General features: G+C 38.8%; 2 protein-coding genes across 5 annotated transcripts in view; one reads left to right on the forward strand and one right to left on the reverse strand.

The window, feature by feature from the left end:
* GNA12 (G protein subunit alpha 12) overlaps positions 1-9033 on the forward strand; it is a 138535-nt gene extending 129502 nt beyond the window's left edge. The window contains exons 4-5 of one of the 3 annotated variants that reach the window (XM_007498410.3): positions 11-461; positions 5453-9033. In XM_007498410.3, the coding sequence (XP_007498472.1) occupies positions 11-461; positions 5453-5469 (468 nt within the window). In that variant the 3' untranslated portion in view covers positions 5470-9033. Of the gene's footprint in view, positions 1-10 lie in introns of all 3 variants that reach the window. The other 2 variants (XM_001362682.4, XM_056806479.1) reach the window with 2 other exon arrangements.
* Positions 9034-14185: 5152 nt separating this feature from the next.
* Positions 14186-22849, reverse strand: part of AMZ1 (archaelysin family metallopeptidase 1) — a 41278-nt gene continuing 32614 nt past the window's right edge. For both annotated transcript variants that reach the window (XM_007498407.2, XM_016423929.2), the window contains exon 8: positions 14186-16724. In XM_007498407.2, the coding sequence (XP_007498469.1) occupies positions 16155-16724 (570 nt within the window). In that variant the 3' untranslated portion in view covers positions 14186-16154. The remainder of the gene's footprint in view (positions 16725-22849) is intronic.

A 22849-nucleotide genomic window follows, 5' to 3' on the forward strand; every position in this document is an offset into this window, starting at 1 on the left:
TATCCTACAGAATTATTTTCCTAGCAAACAAGATATCCTACTGGCCAGAAAAGCCACGAAAGGAATTGTGGAACATGACTTCATTATTAAAAAAATACCTTTCAAGATGGTTGATGTGGGTGGGCAGCGATCTCAACGTCAGAAGTGGTTCCAGTGTTTTGATGGAATCACCTCAATCCTATTCATGGTCTCCTCTAGTGAATATGACCAGGTCCTCATGGAGGACAGGCGCACCAATCGGCTAGTTGAATCAATGAACATTTTTGAGACCATTGTCAACAACAAGCTCTTTTTCAATGTTTCCATCATTCTGTTCCTCAATAAAATGGACCTCCTAGTGGAGAAGGTGAAAACTGTCAGCATTAAGAAGCACTTCTCAGACTTTAAAGGTGACCCTCATAGACTGGAGGATGTCCAGTGCTACTTAGTTCAATGTTTTGACAGAAAAAGGCGGAACCGAAGTAAGCCACTCTTCCACCATTTCACCACTGCCATAGACACTGAAAACATCCGCTTTGTATTTCATGCTGTGAAGGACACAATCCTGCAAGAAAATCTGAAGGATATTATGTTGCAGTGAAGGGCAAAGTCCCCTTACTTTTGTCATCCTTAAATGGAGTTAAGGGCTATTGGTCAGATGATCTTTGTGCATGTGTTTGAGCACATGGGTCTGTGTGTGTGTGTGTCTGTGTGTGTGTGTGTGTGTGTGTGTGTCTGTGTGTGTGATCTATATAGCCCTTGCATATGTTTCTAAGATCCATGCCATCATTTACCCAGCTCAGGAATGCTTTAAAATTAGCCAGTCCAAACAGATGAGCTCTAGGCAGAAGGACTTGGAAACTTTGATGTTAGCTACTGATTATGGGGACTAGGTAAAAACTACTGAAAAACCAAGTGGTTGCTTTGCTATAAAAGCCTAGTTTGGCATACTGAGGAACAAAACCTTCTTTTTGGAGAAACATTAATTTACCTTTTTTTTTTGACACTTTAAAAAAAAATAATCTGAAAGGAGGCTTTTGTTTTTTAAAGAACAGACTCAGTAGCCATATGAATTTCTTTATCATTGGCTTTCAGGTATTCAGTGAACAGCTAACCTGAATTTTTTGCTCAGACAGTAGTTGTACTAAAAAATAAATTCCAACTGATACTGTTAGCTCAAAGCACATGAACCTAAATTGACACAATCTACCCAGGTTTCGCACATTGCATTTGGCTAGGAATCTAAATGCCACTTCCCATGGTAAATGTATCGTTACCTTTTAAGACTCACATGCCAATTTTCCAAAAGACATGAACCTAGGAGTTGCAAATTAAGCTAAGTTGCTATGCATAAGAATTCATTTCTCTATACAAAACAAGATTGTTTTAAATAAAAGAAGTTAGTCCCTAGCTGACATGGACTAGGTTTAATGTTTGCACTACAGAAATTTGTACAGTTTTTCTTGCCTCATAGAAAGTTACACTACCAGTAATGCAACATGTAATGGATTTGTGGCACCAAAGCACACTTTGACAGGGAATGTTTAGCTACCTACATGCACATGGTGTGGGTGCTTTTTTAGCTTCTTTCCTACTTTTCTTGGGGTTCTGACACATTGGTTGGTGACACTTGGAGAACTTCCTTCTTCCAGAAACAACAGTTTCAGGCCCCTTCCTATAGAAGCCCCAATTTCTAGCAAAATCCAAGCAAAGCATTTGTTAATACAGCAGCTGCTTGATAAGTTCCTAACAGCTGACTTACACAGGAAGCCACAAAACTCCCTGGAGAAATCGCAGTTTTTCACAGCTGCACTTATGCCTTTGGACACTAGGGCCTGTTTCAGCTACTCCTTTAAAGCTAACTCTTGTAAAGGAGTTCTGTTCTCTATTAGTGCATGTACGTGACAAATGAAACAGTATCAGATCTAGCTATCTAGATGAAACTGCAGGATGCTGTAAATGTTGGTGTGAACTGGTTAAACTTGTCTAGTTACCTGGTAGGTGCCTTTCACCACTTTGAAATATATGTATATTTCAAACCTGATTCACTCACTCACTACTATGCATTACTTTAATTAAAAGGGGCATCTGGCATAATCAGTTAATTTTCAAACATCAAAAAGTTTACTGTGCAACTGGCACCAGTAGTTTTTTATATATGTGTATGTTATATGTATTTGTATGTATATGTGTATGTTCGTACACATATATATGTGCATGCATATATATATATATATATATATATATATATATATATATATATATATATATATATATATATATATATATATATATATATATATATATAAACATTTCTATCTCTTAAGGGCTCTCATCATATAAACTGACTGAACAAGATCCTTGATTTTTGTGTCCCATTGAGACTCCATCCTGGTTTGTTCAGCATACCAGATGAATTGCAATTTAGATTTAGCCAGTAATCTGGTGACAGATTTTGACCCAAAAGAAGAAAAGAAAAAAAAAGACCTCCCCTGCTTTTAACAAAAGGAGAAAACATGAAATTCTCTTCTGTGGTATGCAAGAGCTTATGTTGATTTAAAAAAATAACACCTTTTTCTGGAGACTTCTTTTAATCCTGTGGGTCTTCATAGGGATCAGTTTTGTTAATGTTTTTAAGTGCTCATAATAGTGTTTTGTAAGATGGGATTTAAGGTCACATTTCCAGAATTTAATAATTGTATGATTGTAAAATGATTAATTTGCCTGGATTTATCATAAGTTTGTCAGGTTCCAAAGCAAAATGGAAATGCAAACTAGTCAAATGGTGTAGGAATATTCTGCACAACTTGGATGCTGAATCTCTGTTATAGCTGCTTTTATGATGGGTAAGACAAAATATTCCCAATAGCTGATGGAGTCATGTGAAATACTTTCTGAAAACATCTTCCCACTTGATTGTTTAATTAACTGATAAGATTAAAGCAACTTTGCAGATGAGTATGAAATATTTTTAAACAACCAAAAATGTTTACTAACCTACTCTTAAGGAAGTATTATAAGTAATAAAAACACTGAAAATGATCTATTAGTCTATAACACTCAAGAGAGTGAAAAAAGGTCAAGTGACTTGGGTTCTAGTATCACCTGTTCCACCAACTAGCTGGCTAGCCTTAAAGCAAATGCCTTTGCCATTCTGAGCCTCACTTTCTTCTTTTGTAAAACAACCAGATGGTCTTTAAATTATATGATTCCAAGATACCTATCTTAGAATTCTCAATGCGGGGGAGGGTTAGTAACCATTTACAAGGCTGATCTAAAACAATTTGCAATGTTTCTGCTCTTTAGAAATTACTGCATTCAGATTTGCAGTGTATTTTAGATCTAAAGGGAAGGTTTGAGCTATTACTTTTTGTAAATTTCATACCTTTATTTGCAGTGATTATTCTTGATACCTGTGTTCTATTTTCTCATTAATATGTTGGGGAAGTAGGGTTAAGGACCCTGGTTATGATGGTAGAGGATATTTTTTTACACAACTATGCTTGCATTCTTACACATGAGAACATAAAGCTTTGATTAAAAGAGCTTAGTTTTTAACTCTTTTGTTTATAAAAATTGTGAGTTTTGAAGATCTTGAATCCTTAGCTTTGTGGCTTATAATACTCTCTAGAACACTTGGGCATATAGCTTTTAAAACAACTCCTTTGATAAAAGGGAATTGTCAAATTATATTAGCTACAAATTAAAACACAAACTCTAATTAATGGTTTTATTTATGATTGAATGAGGAGAAGAGTTTCTGAAGGTATTTCCTCTAGTACTTTTGGTATTGTTCAGTTGTGGCACCTGTTAACATTTTGAGAGTTGTAAATAACTTGACCATGTCTTACCTTTTGTGATATGTTACTGTTAGCTGAGAAAGTCGGAGTGAGAAACTTACCACATTCTCTTAATCATCTTCAGGCTCTGAATGTTTATTTAAAATGTGATCCATAATTTTTTTGTTCCTTTAATATTGTGGTTTCACTCAATAACCAAAAGTGCTTAAAAAATAATGGGAAGGTGGGGGGAAATACACTCCTAGTCTGACTTTTGGAGCTAAAAAACTCATAGAAGATAAACATGATTTTACTTAGGCTTGTTTGAGACATTCCTTAAGTGACAAATTGTTAACCTTTCCATGAATCCAGTAAAACCTTAAAGCCACAGCCTTGGGAAATGCAAAAGCATCTCATATTCATAGCAGATGGGATTTTGAGAACTGCTATTACATCCTGAAACCTCTCCCCAAGGATAAATACCTAGTAATCACAGCTTAGTTAATAAAACTCCAAAAAATATCAGCAGAAAGTAAAGGGGCATCTTCCTGTGCAAAACCTGTTGTGACTCCCTAGAGTGTTCACACACACACCCCAATCAGTAAACACAGGAAGGGTGACTATCATCAGAACTTTCTGAAGAGTTTGAAACAATTTATTTTGTTCAATCCTCATCCTTTTGAATAATTAAAAACAAGATTACATAGTGTATTTTAAACAAGGTCATGTTTAACATTGTAGCCATTATCTATAGCCCTGGGCCAGGTAACAGTGTACATTTACCTGTAGCTACCACATATTAGATATGAAAAACCACCCCAGCAAAGAGACCAAAGAGATTCTTAGTGTGGTCAGAATAACATTAGACAGGGTAATGATCAGCAATATATCCTATTGCATAATGACTTTTGACCAATAGCTTGCCTCAAGCAAGTTTCCCTGTGGCACAAGAAAGGGTAGTTCTTAATTCCAAGTTTTATTGGTGATTTGAGTAGGTGAACAGAGTGATTATAAGCACAATTTTCTTCAAGATGTTGGAGAAATCTTTCAGATCTTTTAGTGTGAAGTCAGTAAATTGCACAGGTTGTGCTTAGCCACCCCATTCTAAATGGCGCTTTGGAGTCTAAAAGGTTTGCTTTGAAGAAAAGTATAAAACATTCTGGCAAAGAATTCACTTGAACTTCGTAGCTATGAGACCCTGGGCAAGTCACTTAACCCCCATTGCCTAGCCCTTACCACTCTTCTGCCTTAGAACCAATACCCAGAATTGATTCTAATATGGAAGGTAAGAGTTTTTTTTTTTAAATGAATTCATTTGAATTGGCTTTCACCATCAGTTCTAATGGAGATCTACAATGTGGAGGTGGGCATAGCATTAAATATGCAGTTCTCATGTTTCCTATGAGAATGAGGAGCACTTGCCAAGTTTATAATAAAGTCATTAAACCCTTGTTTAAAGGGATATACTGAGTTCCAAAGCTTAGAAGGTTGCTACCTGTATCAAGGTAACTGAAGAGGATAATTTGTACAAATTGAACTGAAGACAAATTTTTGCTAGCTTTTAAAGTGTAGTCTCAGGCTGAGTTTGTGTAATGGTTATATTGGGCCTTGAAGGTAAAGCTGCCTGTTGAAAAGAAACTTGGGAAGCTGATGATGCTAAAGATTAATTGTATTCTTAATGTTTTATATAACAGGGCTTGAAGAAAGTTGAAACTTAAATGTGCATTATGGGTCAGAAGAAGAATTCAGATTTGAATTCTAACTATAACAGCATCTGTGGGGGTACCAACCAAATTAAGAAAACATCAGTAGCCTCAACATCTGAGGAGAGAGTTTAAGGTAATTAGGGACCAGCTTTTAATATTTATCATTTTACTAATTAATCTAGTATTTTGTGTTTTGTACATTCTTTTAATATATCTAATCAATTTACAAAATATAATATGTGCCTGCAGGTGTAAAATTTCTGTACCTTGAGGTATAATTGCGAACACACATACAGACCCAGCCTTAGAGGCAAGAAGGCTCAAGCCCTGCCTCTGACATTTCCCCGCTGTGTGAGCCTGGGCAAGTCACTTAACCTTTTCCTGTCCCAGGCAACTCAGGTTTTGCAGAGCAATTGCAGAGCAGTTGCCAATCTGTGTTGGTAGATGGACTCCTCTCACCTGGGGTTCCCTTCACCAATGAAATAATAGATCTAATCCCCCACACCACTTTAGTTTTCCCAAAAAAGCATAATTACACTTCAAACCTCCAGTATTTTCTATCTTCCCCTTGATTGGCTATTATAGAATACCTCAAACTCAACATGGCTCTGAAGAATAAACAGCATGTATAGACTAGCACTGTTAACTAAAACTTGAAACCTGCCTGGAGGAAAAAGTGACCTGGTCCAGAATACTTGTTGATTATGAAATGCCCAATGCATGAAAAATAGCCTCTGTTTTTGCATTGCTTCTAAACCAGGCACTAAGAGGAATTGATGTAGTTTCTCTTTTCTAAACATTTAGATATGAAGTTTCCTGGACAAATAACACATTTCCACTAAGCAACAAAAAAAGGAGAGAAAAAAGCCAAGAAATACCTTGTAACAAACTCATAGTCTGTAGAACTATCCCCAGAATACCAGAACCTCACTGGCTTTGGTGGTTCATAGTGATTCCCTGAATGAATGAGAATAGAACACAAGTCCTCACAGGCCAATAAATTTCTCTTGCTCTGGAAGGGGTCATTGTTCCCCTTTAGTAAGGACTTTAGATGGGGATGGAGTCAGTAATAGGACCTACTATTCTGAAAAACTACAGAAGATACTGTAGATCACCAGTAAGACACCAGACTTTTGAAAGATTAATGAATTTGACGATGATCTTAATATTTTGTCTTGACCATTCATACTGTGTTACTTCTCAGAAAGATACCATAGATGTTGAACAAAAAGACATTGGAAGGTCTGAGATTCTCATTTTAAAAGAAATCCTAGTCATCATTCATAATGAACTCTGCTGGGATAATGTGGAAATTTAAACTTGATTTCTCAGATTTAGTCAAATTCCAGTCCTTGTCGAACCAGAAAATCCAGTTATATCCTCTGAACAAGATGGAAAAGGTATTTGGTGCTTTGAAAAGTAGTTTTCTTTCTCATACATTGTACTTTTTTAGTTAATCCAAGTGAGCTGCCCCAAGTTTTCACTTTGGTCTGTTATTTAATTAGGATTTCCAAATGAATCAAAGTAACTCCATACTTTGGCAGTCAATTGATGTAAAAAAATAACTGTGCACCCCGTTTGTTAGTATTGTCAGCAAAGAGGCCAGTAGACCAAAGAACCAAACCAACCTATGCAGAAATGGAGTTGTTGAGTTGGTGATTTGAGGGGAGGCTTTCCTTTTCCTGGCCTGGGCCTGTTCTCTGAAAATAAAGGCCCACTGTTCCCTATGCTGTTACTGTGGCGCCTTTTTATTAGCACTGAATTCACTTTATTTTAATAATTAAAAAGCTGCCGTGTTTCACCCAAGTGGACAGAATCCCAGCAGTTCAGAGTCAAGGTGGATGTTTTCCTGTGGAAACTCCCAGAGCTATATTTTCCTGAGGATTCTCAGAAATCCTGTCTGCTCCAAAGGGCTCCAGCTTTTGTCTGCCTGAGTCATTTTGGACAGTATTTCTCAAGGTAGACTAGAGAGAATTTTCACAGGGTAATACTGACTGACCTGGAAGTCACAAGAAAAGTTCATCTCTGAACACACAACAAAATGTTCAATGTGTATTTGATGCCAAGTAGTTAAGAGGTATGGACCTTTCTGAGTAGACTGTATAAATAATTACTACAATCTCAGTCTTGGCAGGTGGCCAGGGTTTACTTCTAGTTGACTTCAGAATAACCCCAGTCAGAAAGGAAGAGGCACATCTACCTCTGAGAACAGGCTTGCTGGGCAAAGGCCAAACTACCCAACAGGGAGGATCCATTTTCTGACCTTCTCTACTAAATGCTGCTCCCTAAAATTTCAGCCTCCATCCTGAAGCAGTTTTGTCTCAGGGTTAGTCTGTACTGTACCTTTCATAGAAACAGCCTAGGAGAGTTCAGCAGCTGGAGAGTTGCTATGTTTTAGAATTGCTGAAAATGCCAACATCTCCTTTGAATATTTTTGTCAGGAAACATCCCCTAATGAACTGAGCCATTTAAAATTCTCCTACACAGCTTGTGATGGCATATAAGATCTTTGCCACAAAGCAACTTTTATCCTTTTTTTTAAAACAGGGAATAATAAGCAAAGAAAACTTGATCATACTAGAGACTATGGAATTCATTTTTCAAGTTGAACTAGACTAAAGTCTGAAAATGAAACTAATTAAAATTTAGCCCCAGTTTTATATGAGCTTGGCTACATATTTGCCAGACTGCCTTACAAATGGATTGGCAAAACCATGCATCTATTTTTTCAGCATACATTTGATAGATTGTCACAGGTTACACGGTTAATTGCAGTATTCACCCCCAGCCTATAGAATCCTTGAGATTGCAGGATAGATGTGCATTGCCCAAGTTTACATGCCCAGTTTTCATTTTGCCTGCTAGATTACAGTGGTTGCTAACAAAGTCTTTGTGGGTAAAAGAAAACTCTTGCCTTCTTTTGGATTTGTTGAACATTAGAATTGTTAATAATGACACTGAACTATTATGTGAATTCTTTACACACTTGCATAATGTGCTTTTTCTCTTTAACACCATTTAAAACCAAATAAAATTGACTGGCTTGCTATTTGGTGTTGACACAACCCTCGCCAGGAAATTCAGTGTTAATATGCTCCATCTTCTATTCATTGCCACTCTGTCCTTAGCTCACCCTATCAATCGGTGCTTTGGGTTATTGTAGCATTTCCTATGCAGCCTCACACACAACTCTGAGCACAGCACAATATTCCTGCAGAAGGGGTGAGTTAAAAGACGACAGTCTAGCCTTAACACTTTAAGTATTCACAAGAGGGAAACACTTTTTAATAAAGGTTTTACATACTAAACAAGAATACCAAGAGATGCATAACATGAATGCACCATAGCTGACTTCTTATTTTTAAAGTGTCTGTGTAGCACCAGAACAGCATCCACAATAGGTGGTCAACTTTGCTGTGATAAAGTCTCAATTTATGAATAAATACTGTGTACTAGATTAAAAATATATATTGTGAAGTGTAAAAAGTGTATTTTATAGCTACGGTGGATTAGTTAATGTGTTTTGTATATATGATTTTTATAAATCTATTAAAACTTGCCTTACATTACCTCTGTGTCTGCAGAGTTCCCTTTTTTCTTCATTACAAAGAAATGTTCCCCAAGTAGGGGAAAGGAAGAAGGAATGTTATATCTCAAAACAACTGTTATGTGAAACAAAGTCATCAGTGAAATAATAAAATAGTAAAATACAAGACCCCAGTGACTTCCCTAAGCCACACTTGTCCAGGAAAACCTACTCAAGTGGCCAACTGCTATTGTGCTAAAAAATCAACTTTTTTGGCAGGTGGCCTTGAATTGAGGGTTCTTATCTACAATCTTTGCTGGGCAAAGGTTTGCCTGAGTGCCTTTCCACAAGTGACTGCCTCCTAGACTTTGGAGTGTCTGTATGTTTTCTGTCTTTTAAAGTACTGTCTTCCATGATGTTACCAGATCAGTATAAACATGTTCATTACTGTCTTCAAACAAAGTAATATAAGGTGGGGCTACTGGGAACTGGACAGGAGCAACTTTGACCTGGATCTCAATTTTTTTTTCCCTTTGTCTACTCTCTATTTGTTTTCTCCTTTCATTCCACTCTGGCTTCAGATCTCTTGACCTTCCCTGTCATTTCTGCTGAGTAGAAATATCCTGCTGCTGCTATTTACCAAATCCTCTTGTCGGGCATAAACCCAGGGACCATGGTCATTTTTCAGCTTTTAGTATTGTCCATTATGCACATAGACACAGATGAGATCATGCTTGCAAAGAATTTAAATTTCAAAGTATTCCATAAATAGTTATGATACATGAGTTTAGATAAAATATAAACAAGCAGCTAAAACACATGTACGTTTCATTCATTCATTGATACAAGATCTTTTTTTTTCAAACCCAATCAACTACAATACTGTTAAAAAAGGAGTGCAGCCCATGATTAGGCCTTCAAGGACAAATAGGATTTCAACTGTCAAGGGAGTAGAAGGGTTTGAGGCATCATTTTAAGTAAAAAGAACCTTTCCTTCACTATATTTCAGCTAGATGCAAATGGAATCCATTTTTCCCTTGCACTCTCAATGGCTCTATGAAAGGATACATAAAGTTTGAGACATCTTGTGTCTTAATCTGCCGGTTGTCTGTGTATGTGTATGGATCATCGCTACACTTCAGTTCTTTCTTGTCCATTTGCCTGTTCTTGCCCAAATAATTGGCCCATTCTAATTCTTGTAACTCCTTTTGTGGGCTCCTTTCTCTTAACTAAAGGAAGATAATCTGTTTGTCATCTTCCCCACTCCACAAGGCCAGAATATTGAGCATAAAAATACCTAGTATTTGCCTCTGAAACTTGAAATGCTACCTCAGAGCCCAGACCTGTGATTCCCTTGTTGGAGGTATTTCTTCCAATAGTATAGGTCACAGCCTTATCTCCACCTTCTCTTTCTGTGTAACTTATCCATGATTTCCCAAAAGCCCTCCACCTTTCATCACTCTTGAGACCTTCCTCCAGATCTCAAAGTTAGATTGGACATCAATGGAACATAAGAGCCATCCACCTCAGCCTTTCGCTATAGAACCAACCCCATCCCCTTTTCTAAAAATACTTAAATAAAACATTACATTACAATGTGATGAAATTGGCCTGATCTAGATCTGTATAAGATTGCATTTGAAGCTATACATTGAACAAATGCAGGATCAACTTCCAAGCAGAGACAAGGACGGGGATAGAAGTTATTCTGGAAGACTTCAGTTCAAAATGACCTCCCTTGCAAATATTGCAGGTTTTGTCTCAATAGAGAGATTGTTTCTTATTATAAGCATTTAATTATCATACTGCCTGTAGCATGAAATTCCAGTATGGTAAGGAAGGCCTTATAGAATTAAAATACTTAAGAAATGGAGTGGGATGTATAATCTATCAAATTGGCTTGTCTTCTCAAGGAAGGTTGAGGAGGGGTGGGAGGAGAGAATTTGAAACTCGAAATCTTAATAAGGAATTTTAAAAATTGTTTTTATGTGTAATTGGGAGAAAATCTTTTTAAATAGTGTTAACGAGGTAGGGAGGTGTTCTGATTTTCTGGTTAACTGGGGATAATAAAGCAGAACATTTGGGAATGTAATCTGATCGGTGCTTCAGGATTTTGCCTTGCCAAAAGATCATCATTCTGAATGTCAGTTCTCATTGTTCTATCTATGGAGAGACTGACCTTAGGACAAAAGTTCTTTTTTTTTTTTAAGTCCCTAATATGTTTCTTTCCTTTTCATTTGTCTCTTTATCCTAAGACTTGAACACAAAGATGAATTTTATAGGTAAGTAAATAGATAGATCCTACTTACTCAGGGTTAATACTATATAACTCACATGTTATTACTAGACCTTTATCCCAAAAGAGAACAGAGAAAGGAAAAGAACCCATATATTCAAAAATGTATATAGCAGTGCTTTTTAAAAAAATAAAAAATAAATAAATAAATAATAAAAACAACTAGAAACTTAGGAAAATGAATAAATTATGATCTATGAACATAATGGAAGAATGCTATAAGAAATAAAGAGACTTTCAGAAAAACCTGGGAAGACTTCTATTAACTCCAATAGTATGTAATGAGCAGAATTAGGAGGACGATTTGTACAATAAAAACATTGTAGAGACAAGTTGAAAGATTTATGGACCATTATCAATATAATGACCAACTGTGACTCCAGAGGACCACTGAAGCATGTTTACCCCATCCTTCTGACACAGGTGATGTACTCAGATTGCAGATCAAGGCATTTTTTGGACATGGCCCTTGCAGGCATTGGTTTTGCTTGACTGTATTACAAGTTTTCTTTTTTCATTTCCCAAGGGGGAGAAAAGGGATGGCTGGTGGTGATGGTATACAGGTGGAAGCAGAGAAAATAATTGAAAAAAATTTTAACTATGCAATATTATTAAAAAAAAAAAAGAGGTTGACTTGACCTTGACATTTGCTGAAGCAATAGAATCTTCTATCTTTGAAGGTACCCCCCACTTAGAATGAGACCATCATTGAATCTAATCCCATTTTGACTAAACAGGCAACATAATTGAAAGGCATTTTGGGAAAATGGAATACATGAGGCTTTACCGTCCCTTTTTAGACCAGGCAGCCAAATCCATTTCTTTGCCTCTTGCTGTAGCTTTAACACAGCAGGCTAAGACAGGTTTTTGTTTCATCACAGCCACGTGTAAGCCTTCTCAGGAACAAGTTTGTGGGACAGCCATACTCTGGCCTTCATGAGGATATAAATATTCTTTTGGGGGGAACCTCTCCCTCTTTAAATAAACAAACCAAATAAGCTCTAGTTCCTCAGGGTTTTATTTTAGTTGGCATCTTTGTCCCCAAACCCTGGCCACCCACCCAGTCTGTTCATTTCTGCCAAAAGGCTTTCTGAGTAATCTTATAAACCAAATAAGACAGGGCTGAGAGAAAGGTATTGCCTTAAAACCAGGTGGCTACAGGTTTCCTTAATGTGCTTGAACTTACTAATTCAATGGCTTCTTTGCTGTCCTGTTTCCTCTCCTGCCAGAGCTTGACCCATTTAGTGAAGAGTTACAGTGTGTCTTTCATAGAATCATAGATTTAAAACAAAGGACAAGGGTAATCTAGTACAACTCCTTCGTTTTATCAGTGAGGAACCAAGGGTCTGGAGAACTGAAGGCAATTGTTGATGGTCATACAAGTAGAAGGTGACTGAAATGGGAGAAAGATGCTGGTTTCTCTAAATCCAGAATTTTTTTTTAAACCTTCACTCTATGTCTTTGAAATCAGTTCCAAGGCAGAAAAGCGACATGGGCAAGGCAATGGGGGTCAAGTGACTTGCCCAAGGTCACACAGCTAGGAAGTGTCTAAAGCCAGTTTGAATCCAGGACCTCCTTGTCTCCACTTCTGGTGCTCCATCCACTGAATCACCTTGCAACCCCCAAGAACTCTTTTCATTGTGCTGTGCTGTTGCCCTGTGTTAGTGAAAATTGTCACTTATCATGAAGCTCATGTTTTGTTTGCCCCTCCCATCTCAAGCACATTTTAATTCTGAAGGCTACCTTTCCTTTCCAATATTGGCTTTTTTCCATTTTCCCAGTCTGGAGGGTGCTTCTACCCTCTCAGTAGCAGATCAAAAGTGCCCCCGTGAACAGATTCAGTGGACTTTTAGCAATATGATAGCATCCTCTGTAGCCAGTACTCTCTCCTTTGTACCATGTGAACTCTGACAAAGGTACCAATTAAGACAATTACCAGTCCAATTAAACTGAATATGCCATGGAAGTGGCCAGGGTAGGAAGATCATTCATCCAGAGATACCTATTCTTTGAAAGTCTTGGGGATTTTAGCTAGCCAATAGTATGAGAAAATTAGAGTGAATGGTGTTTTTTAAGGACAGAAATTATTCAATTTCATACAGTTTTTGGAAACCAACATCTGCAAGTAATGTCAAGTTTAGCTCCATTTTGTGGATGTGAACCATAGATTTAGAGTTTGAAAGGACCTGAGAGGTCCCTATAATTCAAATTCTTCCTTTGCAGATGAGGAAACAGGCCCAAAGAGGTTAGGGACTTGCCCAACGTCACACAAGTAGTAAGATCTAGCTTGCCTCCCATCCTAGGCCTAAAAAACTTGGAAGAGATTTTATTCATTAACAAATTTACAGTTTTCACCATGTTGACTGGTTTTATTTTGGTATTCAAGATCTTAGCTGTCTGTATAGGCAGGAATTAATGCTAGTTAATGAAGTTAGTTAGTGAAGATTGATCTTGAGTCTTAGCTCCTAGAATGTTTCATTTTAAAAGCTCTTCTCTCCAAGGGTCTCCACCATCTTTTCTTTGTAAGCAACAAAGACTGCTGTGAAGTGATCCCTTTTTAAATGTGATATTGAGGGGCAGCCAAGTGGACACTTCCTAGATGTATGACCCTGGGCAAGCCACTTGACCGCAGTTAAGCCCTCACCTCTCCTCTGCCTTGCAACTGTTAGTATCAATTTATTGACAAAGTAAATTTTTTAATGTATATTGATTATTGCTTCTTCCCAACTCTAGATGCTCTTCGTTTGTTCTCAAGATCACCATGCGTGAGAGGATATAGGCAAAGGTACCCATTAGGTACCAGTTGATTGAGTCAATTATTTCTTATCTGGAAGTCAACTGTTTGACTGATAGGGTAAAGTTGCTGGTAATGATCATACATGACATTTTTGGCCCCAACTCTGAGTGCTGTACCAAGCCTTTTATTATTGTAATCTATTTATTCTAGGTAAAGCAATCTATGAACCCATTATAGAAGAGATCAGAAGGAAATTTTTTAAAAATAGGAAGCATCCAAAGGCTACCCAGGCAAGAAACTATTCTTGGATTCCTCTGTTCCAAAACCACTAATCTATATAATATCGTCTTCTTTACACAGTAGCTCTCCTTGGTTTGTACACATTGTTCTTTATCTTCTCTCCATTTTTATCTGAAGAGCTCTCATTGTAAGACTTCCAAAAACTTTTAAACAAAGGGGAACTATGGATTTGAAAGTGAGAGGGTTGTTTTTGAGTGATAATATTGCTTCCCTAAATTTAGTCAGCATTCAGGTCCTGGCATTTTGCTGAAGACAGGACTCACCGGCACAAATGACCTCATTTCATCCTCTCTTTATTCTGTGAGCCCTTTCCCCTCCAAAATAAGATTTGGCTTCATCATTCTGGCTCTTCCACCTTGAAAGGCCTAGATCAGAAGACTCAGTCCTTCCCCTTCTAGTCTCCTGTATTATTAGGGCCCAGACCTCTCTGCTGTCTCTTTCACCCACTCCTGTTCTGCAAGTTAGTACAGGCATCTGCCTCAGGGAGAGAGGAGGGAAAGAGTCAAAGTCTTGCAGCATTTTCAAATCTTTGTGCTTGACATCATCCCTCCCACGACAAAGTCTGTTCAAAGAAACAGCAAGGCTTACATTGGACACATTCACACGAGATGGCCATTTTTTTTTTTACAAAAAGGATTTTTTGGTGGAAGTTTACCCAGCCTGAGAACCACATGGATTTACATTATCCTTTACTTTTATTGATGTACTTGCCACTGAAGACCTGATCTGAAGACTGGCTTTACAAGAGGGAGGTTATTACAGATATGGAAAAAATCTGAAGTTTCCCCTTTTATGGGAGTGGAGACACCTATTATCAGCCTTGGAATGCCAAGTGAGTTTGCTACTGGATGAGTCAGTGTATTCTCTCTGTTACTCCTCTGCCTGAAGTTCTATCAGCCTCTTGAGCTGCTAGATATAAATAACTAAAGAGACCCGATGGACACTCAAATCCCTGCCTGGAATGAGAGATTGACCGAACCACTTCCTTCCTCCAATTGCTGTAGGCACAGATCCCTCTGCTGGCAATGGGGGAGAAAGACCCATATCCCACCCTCCAAGAGATTCCAAGCCCCCCCCCCCCAGGGGGGAGCACAGGTTTGGTTTCTCCTAAAAGTTAACATGGATGTTGACCCACTATAGGTCAGCACCTTAGGCACTGAAAGATAGAAGATTTGTCATTCCCGCACCAGCCCAGATACCTTTGTTTAGGAAGCCACAAACATTTAAAGATGTTTGGAACTCAAGAATTCCAATATCTCCTATGGCATCCACTTACAATAATGGTACTACTGCTACTACTAATAATAATAATGGCATTTTTATAGCACTTTATGGTCTACAAGGCGCTTTATATGGTACCTTATTGGACCTCAGCTCAGTATCGAAAGCTCTAAGAATATCTGAGGTCTGGGGCAGGTGGGAGGAGAGATGAGCACTATCCCAAAGTTGAATGTTGCCTCGGAAAGTAATAGACTTCCCCTCACTTTGAGTTTTTTCCAGCAAAGGCTATTTGGAGAGGGATGAAGGATTCTTACTATGAGAAGTCAGATTAGATGGTCTCTGAGTTCCTTCTAATATTGATCTGTGATTCTGTAAAGGAAATTGTAGAAACGAAATCATCTTCTATAATCTGATATAGACTGGGGGTAGATGAGGGATGGGATCCCATTGATCTATCCATGGAGTCCCTTGGTCACTTTACAACTCATTTTTGTGTGTAAATATGATGATGCTCAAGAGGGAAAAAGGAAAGACAGATGGAGAAGACAAACAGGTTTTTTTCTACCCTGAACAAAAAGAAATGGAGAAAAGTAGGCCTGGTGTTGCTAAACTAATTGTCTTCCCACTTCCAACGACATGGGGAGGTTTCAGCTTTAGACATTTTTCTCGTACTGAACTTCCGTCTTAAGGAGGAGAATTTGTCCCCCAAGACTTTTCGTAGCCCTACGCTGTCTCTGCTGAAAGGCACGTCCTTTCTGGGGGCCGGAAGCTGTCCTGTGAACATCTCCCACCTTGCAAGGGCATCCACAGCCCCATCTACTTCTGCCAGCTCTTCCTCAGAGACCTCCCTCTCCAGGGTGGAGATGCATGTCGCCAGCCAGAGTCCATGCTCTTTGAGGATGTCTGAAGAGCCAGTGGGGTCTCCTAGCTGTTGCTGACTGTCCAAGTCAGCCAGGGAGCATAATCCCTCTTCAGGCTCGAGCTCCTGCCCAATGGAGAAAGCGTGACTGCATGTATCTGGGGTGAGAGGCTCTGACAGACTGGTGACCGCTTCAGAGTCATTCTCACAGCCCATTCCCGAGTCTGAGCTGAATGGGAGGACATCCTCGGACACAGACAATTCTCCTGCCTCCTGATTGGGCCACGTCACCACCACAGTCTGAATCCATGCGTAGAGTTTCTGGGAAGAGAGAATCCAAGATTTAATTTCCTATTTCATCTCCTTAGACTTAGGAACTCTGATCAGCGCGATCCAGGAGACTGATAGATGAACTCCCTGCCCCAAAGGCCACATTTTAGGCCTTTGTTTCCACTTCATCATGCACATTTGTTACAATACTTATGTTTTTTTTTCTGATAGGAAGGAAAGAAATTGACTTTTATTCATTGACTACAATAAATTTAAATTTGGTTTCAATTCCCATGGAGTCAAACAAAGAATTAAAAAGTCTGTGGCCCTCTGTGTATGTCTCCATTAGGACTGCAACCTTTTGTTTGGACTTCCATGAACATGAGAGGGCAGCAAGCCAAGCCCCAGATGGTGGCCATGGCAACTGCCAGAATGCCCAGGAGTAACCCTGGGGACAACAGACAAAACTGATGGAGCAAAGGTGGCCCTGGAATACAGACGAGGGTGGCCAGTTTCCCAGGCCGCTTAGGACAAATACAAATGTCCGGCAGACCTTGGCTCTATCTACATCATTTCCTTTCCTGCCTCACTCGGCTCCTGTGAATGCCAAGAGCTCTTCCACTGGAGTTCCCCAAAGTGGGCTGAAGCTGGAACTGTTGCAACTGTCTTTCTCTCCACTGTTTCCTTCCCACCCACACAAACAGGGTCCCCAGAGGCCAGAGAAGTCATACTTCCCTCCAGAGAATCCTTTCTGCTAGTCCTCTGCAGTGATTTATGCACACTGAGGGGAAAGGAGGAGCCCCAGGGAAACAAGAGCTCACTGGCTTATGGTATGTGAGCTTGGGTTGCCTGTTACAAATCTAGAGGCCAGGAAAGCACGTTGGTCCCCCCACACTCCCCACACACACAACTCCAGAAGCTAAGCTAGCTAGTGTGCAGTTTGTATAGCAAAATGGAAACTATTTGAGGGCAGGGATTACTAAATTTTTGAAAAGTAAAATAATTTCATGAAGGTCTTTCCATTTTTTAAAAAGTAGCCTAGCCTGCTAATTAGTTCTTCCGGCACAGACAGTCATATGCCCAAGAGAACATTCTAGACAGCAACAGAAATATTGTTTGAAGAATGACTTGTGTGTATGTGTCCATCTCCAGAGAAAGAATTGATAAATAGAAATAAGCAAGGCATAGTCTTATATATTCAGCTATCTTTTTTGTCAAACGATGCTTCCTCTGGTGGGGGAAAGGGAAGGAGGGAGCTGCCTGGGTATTTTAATATAATAAATTTACATTTTTAAAAAATTGGATTGATGTCTTTTATCTTCACATCATTTCTATTTCCTGATATATTTCACACACTTCCCATTTGTTATTGTTGCTGTTCAGTTGTTTGCACTCATGTCTGACTCTTTCTGACCCCATTTGGGGTTTTCTTGGCAAAGATACTAGAGTGGTTTGCTGTTTCCTTCTCCAGCTCACTTTACAGATGAGGAAACTGAGGCCATCAGAGAAGTGACTTGCCCTGGGTCACATAGCTACTAAGTGTCTGAGGATGGATTTGAACTCAGGTCTTCCTGACTCCAGACCCAGTGTTCCAACCACTGTTCTACCTAGCTATCCCTACCTACTCCCTCCATCCATAACCTAATAACAAAGAGCATTAGGAGGCAAAAGGAAGAGAGAGGCACTTGGCAAAGAACCAACACATTAAAAAGTACCCGACATTAAACGTACTAAGTCTGTTTCATTTTTGGTATCCCCAGGCCTAGCATATAATAGATGTTTAATAAATATTTGCTGAATTAAATAAAATTGAATTTTCCTTTTTTAAATTAATTTGTTTGTTGGTCACATTAAAATTCCCAGGTGTCTCACCTTCTCCCTCACATCCCTGAACTATAGGAGTTATCACTTGACATAAAAACAAATAAAATTTTAAAAAATAATGATAATATAATAAAATTTAGTATATAAATAGTATATCATTTTGATTTAATTTATTAATATATGATGATATATCTATATATGTAATATATATGATATAAATAAACAAAATAAAAATGTATAGATACAAAAGTGTCTATAAATTATGTCTTTTGTGTTTCTATTTATCAGTTCCTTCTCTGGTGATGAACACTAACAAGTTATTCTTCCAGTATTAATTCTATAGCTCTAAATAAGGTTCTCTTGGTTCTTCGGTACTCATTTCACTTCATTAATGAGTCTTTTTTTTAATTAACCTGCTCATCATTTCTTACAGTGCCTAAATTGAATTTGTATGGGGAAACCCTTAGTATTTGCAACATGTCAGATGCCTGACTCACCTGGAAGAGTCTTTTATCAATCACTCACCCCCTCACTTTTTAAAACAGGGAGTTGTGGCTTCCAGGTTAACAGTGATATGGAGTATTTATTAGCACACTTTGATGGTAGCTTTCCTAATCCTGACGATGTCACTCCATATCACATGCTCGTCCATAGTTCTGCTTTAAATGGGAGGGATTCCTGCTTGCTTTCTCCCACATCCCTCTGCATTCTTTTTTCAGGGGTAAATAGTTCCTTCTCCTGATTGTAGCAGGCACATCAAATACACAGGAAAATGGCCTTCTCTCAAGCTAGTTCCTCAACTGTGCCTCCATCTCCTGGTTCTAGGCAGTGCGTAGAGGCCTATGGGTAGTAACCATCTGTGGTTCACATGGAGACGGACCTGCATCACTTCCCCTTAACTCATCGAAGCTGCCCAGGCCTATGATACCAGATTTTGTAAAATTTGATGTTCACTTTTTAAAAAATACTTTGAGTTTAAAATAGTTTAAACACAAATGAATAAATAAATCTCATTTTTGAAAACTGATTCCTATTTTAATTTCATTTTTAAACTGGGAGTTTTCTGACTTTTTGTACTTGAAGCTTTAATTTCTACATCTATTTTAAATCCATAATCATGTTTTTTAAAATAATTGGGCAAGTTGTAAGAGCCAGTTTTCAGATGACCAATGACCTCATTTTTACATTAAAACATTTTCAACTATTCCAAGTGGCTTGTTTAGTTAAGTGAGCTTGTTTTCAAGAGCATTACTTTTCATCTGTTGGCATGTAGGTTATCTGCTATGCTAACAGCAGAGGGCAGCATCACTACACTCAAATTAAGGCATCAAACTTTCAGGCCACACATTTTCTCTTCCAAAACAAGCAAAAGCTTGCTAGCCATATTGAGTCTAGTTTTCTTCCCTTATAGATTTCCTGATCTTCCTCTGGAATTCTGTCTGTAAAGCCACTTACAGATGCCTAAATTTCAACAGCATTTGAGACAAATAAACTGAATCAGTCAGTCAGTAAACACTGGCTCTGGGGTTGATTGAATGGCTTGATGGCTTGAAAGTCAGGCCTCGAGATGGGAAGTCTTGGGTTCAAATGTGACCTCAGACAATTCCTAGCTGTATGACTGAGCAATAAGTCACTTAACCCTCATGGCTTACCTTTCTTCTGCCGGCATTGATTCTAAGACAGAAGTAAAGGTTAAAAATAAAATCAGCATTGGCTACTATGGTCAAGGCAGTATGCTAAGCTCTAGAGATACAAAAATAGACCAAAAACTGTCCCTGCTATCAGAGAGCAGCTCATGGCTTAATGGAGAAGATGATCTGCAAACCACAAAACATGTCCAAATGAGATATAGCTATGGGATAAATTGGAGATAATCTAGAGGGCAAACACTACAAGGAAGGGAGATTAGGAAAGCCTTCTTACAGAAGCTGGGACTTTGGGCTCCAACTTGAAGAAGCTGGGAGGGAGGCAAAGATGAAGAAGAGTGCTCCAGGTATGGGGGGACAACCAATGAAAATCTCCAGGTACAGACATACGTGAAGAATAGCAATCATCCAATATGTGGAGGAAAAGTTATGAGAGGACTGGAAAGGGACCAGTTTTTAAAGGATTTATAAGCCAAACGGGAGTTTATGTTTGATCCCTAGAAGTAATAGGGGTCCATTTGGGTTTATTGAATAAAGGAGTGATAGAATTGGACTTATACTTTAGTTAGAACTTCTATCAAATGGCAAGGCAGAAGCGTATCCAAAGCTCTGTCACTTTTTGTGGATTGATAAATGACAAAGGGACTATCATAAAATGTCCAGCAGATCATGTCCCTAACTTAAAGCACCTGGAATTGCCATCTTTTAAGACTGGCCAGTACATGTACCCTAGGAAGAAGCTGCCAAATCCCAACTAAGACCCAAAGGCTTTGAACAAAGATCATGGACGATCCGTAGACAATGTCCCTGCAGCTCTTCCCTCTCAAAACTAAGAATAAATTCTTTGGCATTTCAAAAAAAATTACTTTGACAGGTGACTGGAAGACAGATTGCAGTGGGAACGCTTGTGGTAGGGAGCCCAACCCTGTGCCAGTCATTTAACCTCTGTCTGCTTCAGTTACCTCATCAGTAAAATAGGGACCTACATCCTAGGGTTGTTGTGAAGATAAAGTGAGATATTTTTAAAGCACTTGGCAATCCTTAAAGCCTACATAAATGCTAGCTATTAATTTCATTATTATATGTGCTGATTCAGAAAGTCAAGCAGATAGGTAGGCCAGTAAACTAAGGAACGTGCAGTACCTTATAGTCCGGGGTCCATGAACTTGTTTTTTTTAATGTGTTGATATTTGTATTTCAGTATAATCAATATAATTCAATATACATACCAGGAGACCTTGGTAATCTTGTCTATTTTAAAACGTTCTGAGAATAGGCCCATAACTTTCACCAAACTGCCAAAGGAGTTCCATGATTCAAAAACAAAAAGTTTAAAAGCTCTGCAGTAGTCCAATCTTCTATTTTGACAGAAAAGGAAACTGAAGTCAAATGAAAAGAAAGGACTCAGTTCTTCATCTGTGAAAGCAGCTGGAGAAGGAAATCCAGAGTCAAACATAACTGAGCAAACTAGTATAGATGTCCAACTCCATCATTCAACCAAAACTGCTCATTGTTCAGTTGTATTTTTTAGTTGTATCCGATTTTTTTTAAACCCCATTTGAGGTTTTCTTGGCAGAGATACTAGACTGGTTGGTCATTTCCTTCTCTAGCTACTTTTCCAGATGAGGAAATTGAGGGCAAGCAGGGTTAAATGACTTGCCAGGGGTCAGTCATACAACTAATAAGTGTCTGAGGCCAGATTTGAACTCAGTAAGAGGAGTGTTCCTGACTCCAGGCCCAGTGGCCTGTGCCACCTAGCTGCCCTCTGATACTACTAACGATCTCTTATTTGACAAATCCAATAGTTCTTTCTCAATCCTCATCCTTGACCTCTCTGCAGCCTTTGACACTGTTCATCAGTCTCTTCTTGGTATTCTCTTAAAGTCTTTCTGGCCCTGCTCTCTCCTGGTTATCCTCCTTCTCCAACCACTTCTCTGTCTCTTTTGGTGGATTTTCCTCTAGATCACACCCCAAAGCAGAGGTCATCTCCCAAAGCCCCATCCTGGGCTCTCTTCTCTTCTATATTACTTCACCTCATGATCTCATCAACAAGCATGGCTTTGATTCTCTTCTCTGTGCACATCTCCAACTGCTTATCAGACATCTTCTGCTGGATGTCCCATAGATGCCATAAGTCAAGATGGCCAAAATTGAACTCATTCTCTTTCTCCCCACATCTTCCCTTCTTCCCAACTTCTTGTCACCATCATCCTCCCAAGCCAGGTGTCACCTGTTCTCTCTCACCACCCCCAGGGCCTGTCAATTTTACCTTTTTCTCATCTCTCCTCTGCATTCCCTTCTCTGATGCAAGCCCTCATCACCTTGTGCCAGCACTACTGCAATAGACTGCTAGTTGGTCTCCTTGCTAGATGTTCCTCCCCATTGCAATCCATCCTCCACTCAGCCGTCAAAGTGGTCTTCCTAAAATACATGTCTGGGACAGCGAGGTGGGTCAGTGGATTGAGAGCAAGGCCAGAAGATGAGAAGTCCTGAGTTCAAATATGGCCTCAGACACTTCCTAGCTGTGTGACCCTGGGTAAGTCACTTCATCTCCATTGCTTAGTCCTTACCACTCTTCTGTCTTAGAACCAATATACAGTATTGATTCTAAGATGTGGGTTAAAAAATTAAATAAAATAAATAAAGTGCATGTCTTAATCACATCATGGCCTGATTCAATAAACTGATGGCCTCCTCCTTGAGGAT

This window comes from Monodelphis domestica, chromosome 7, assembly GCF_027887165.1.
Source record: "Monodelphis domestica isolate mMonDom1 chromosome 7, mMonDom1.pri, whole genome shotgun sequence".
Lineage (NCBI taxonomy): Eukaryota > Metazoa > Chordata > Mammalia > Didelphimorphia > Didelphidae > Monodelphis > Monodelphis domestica.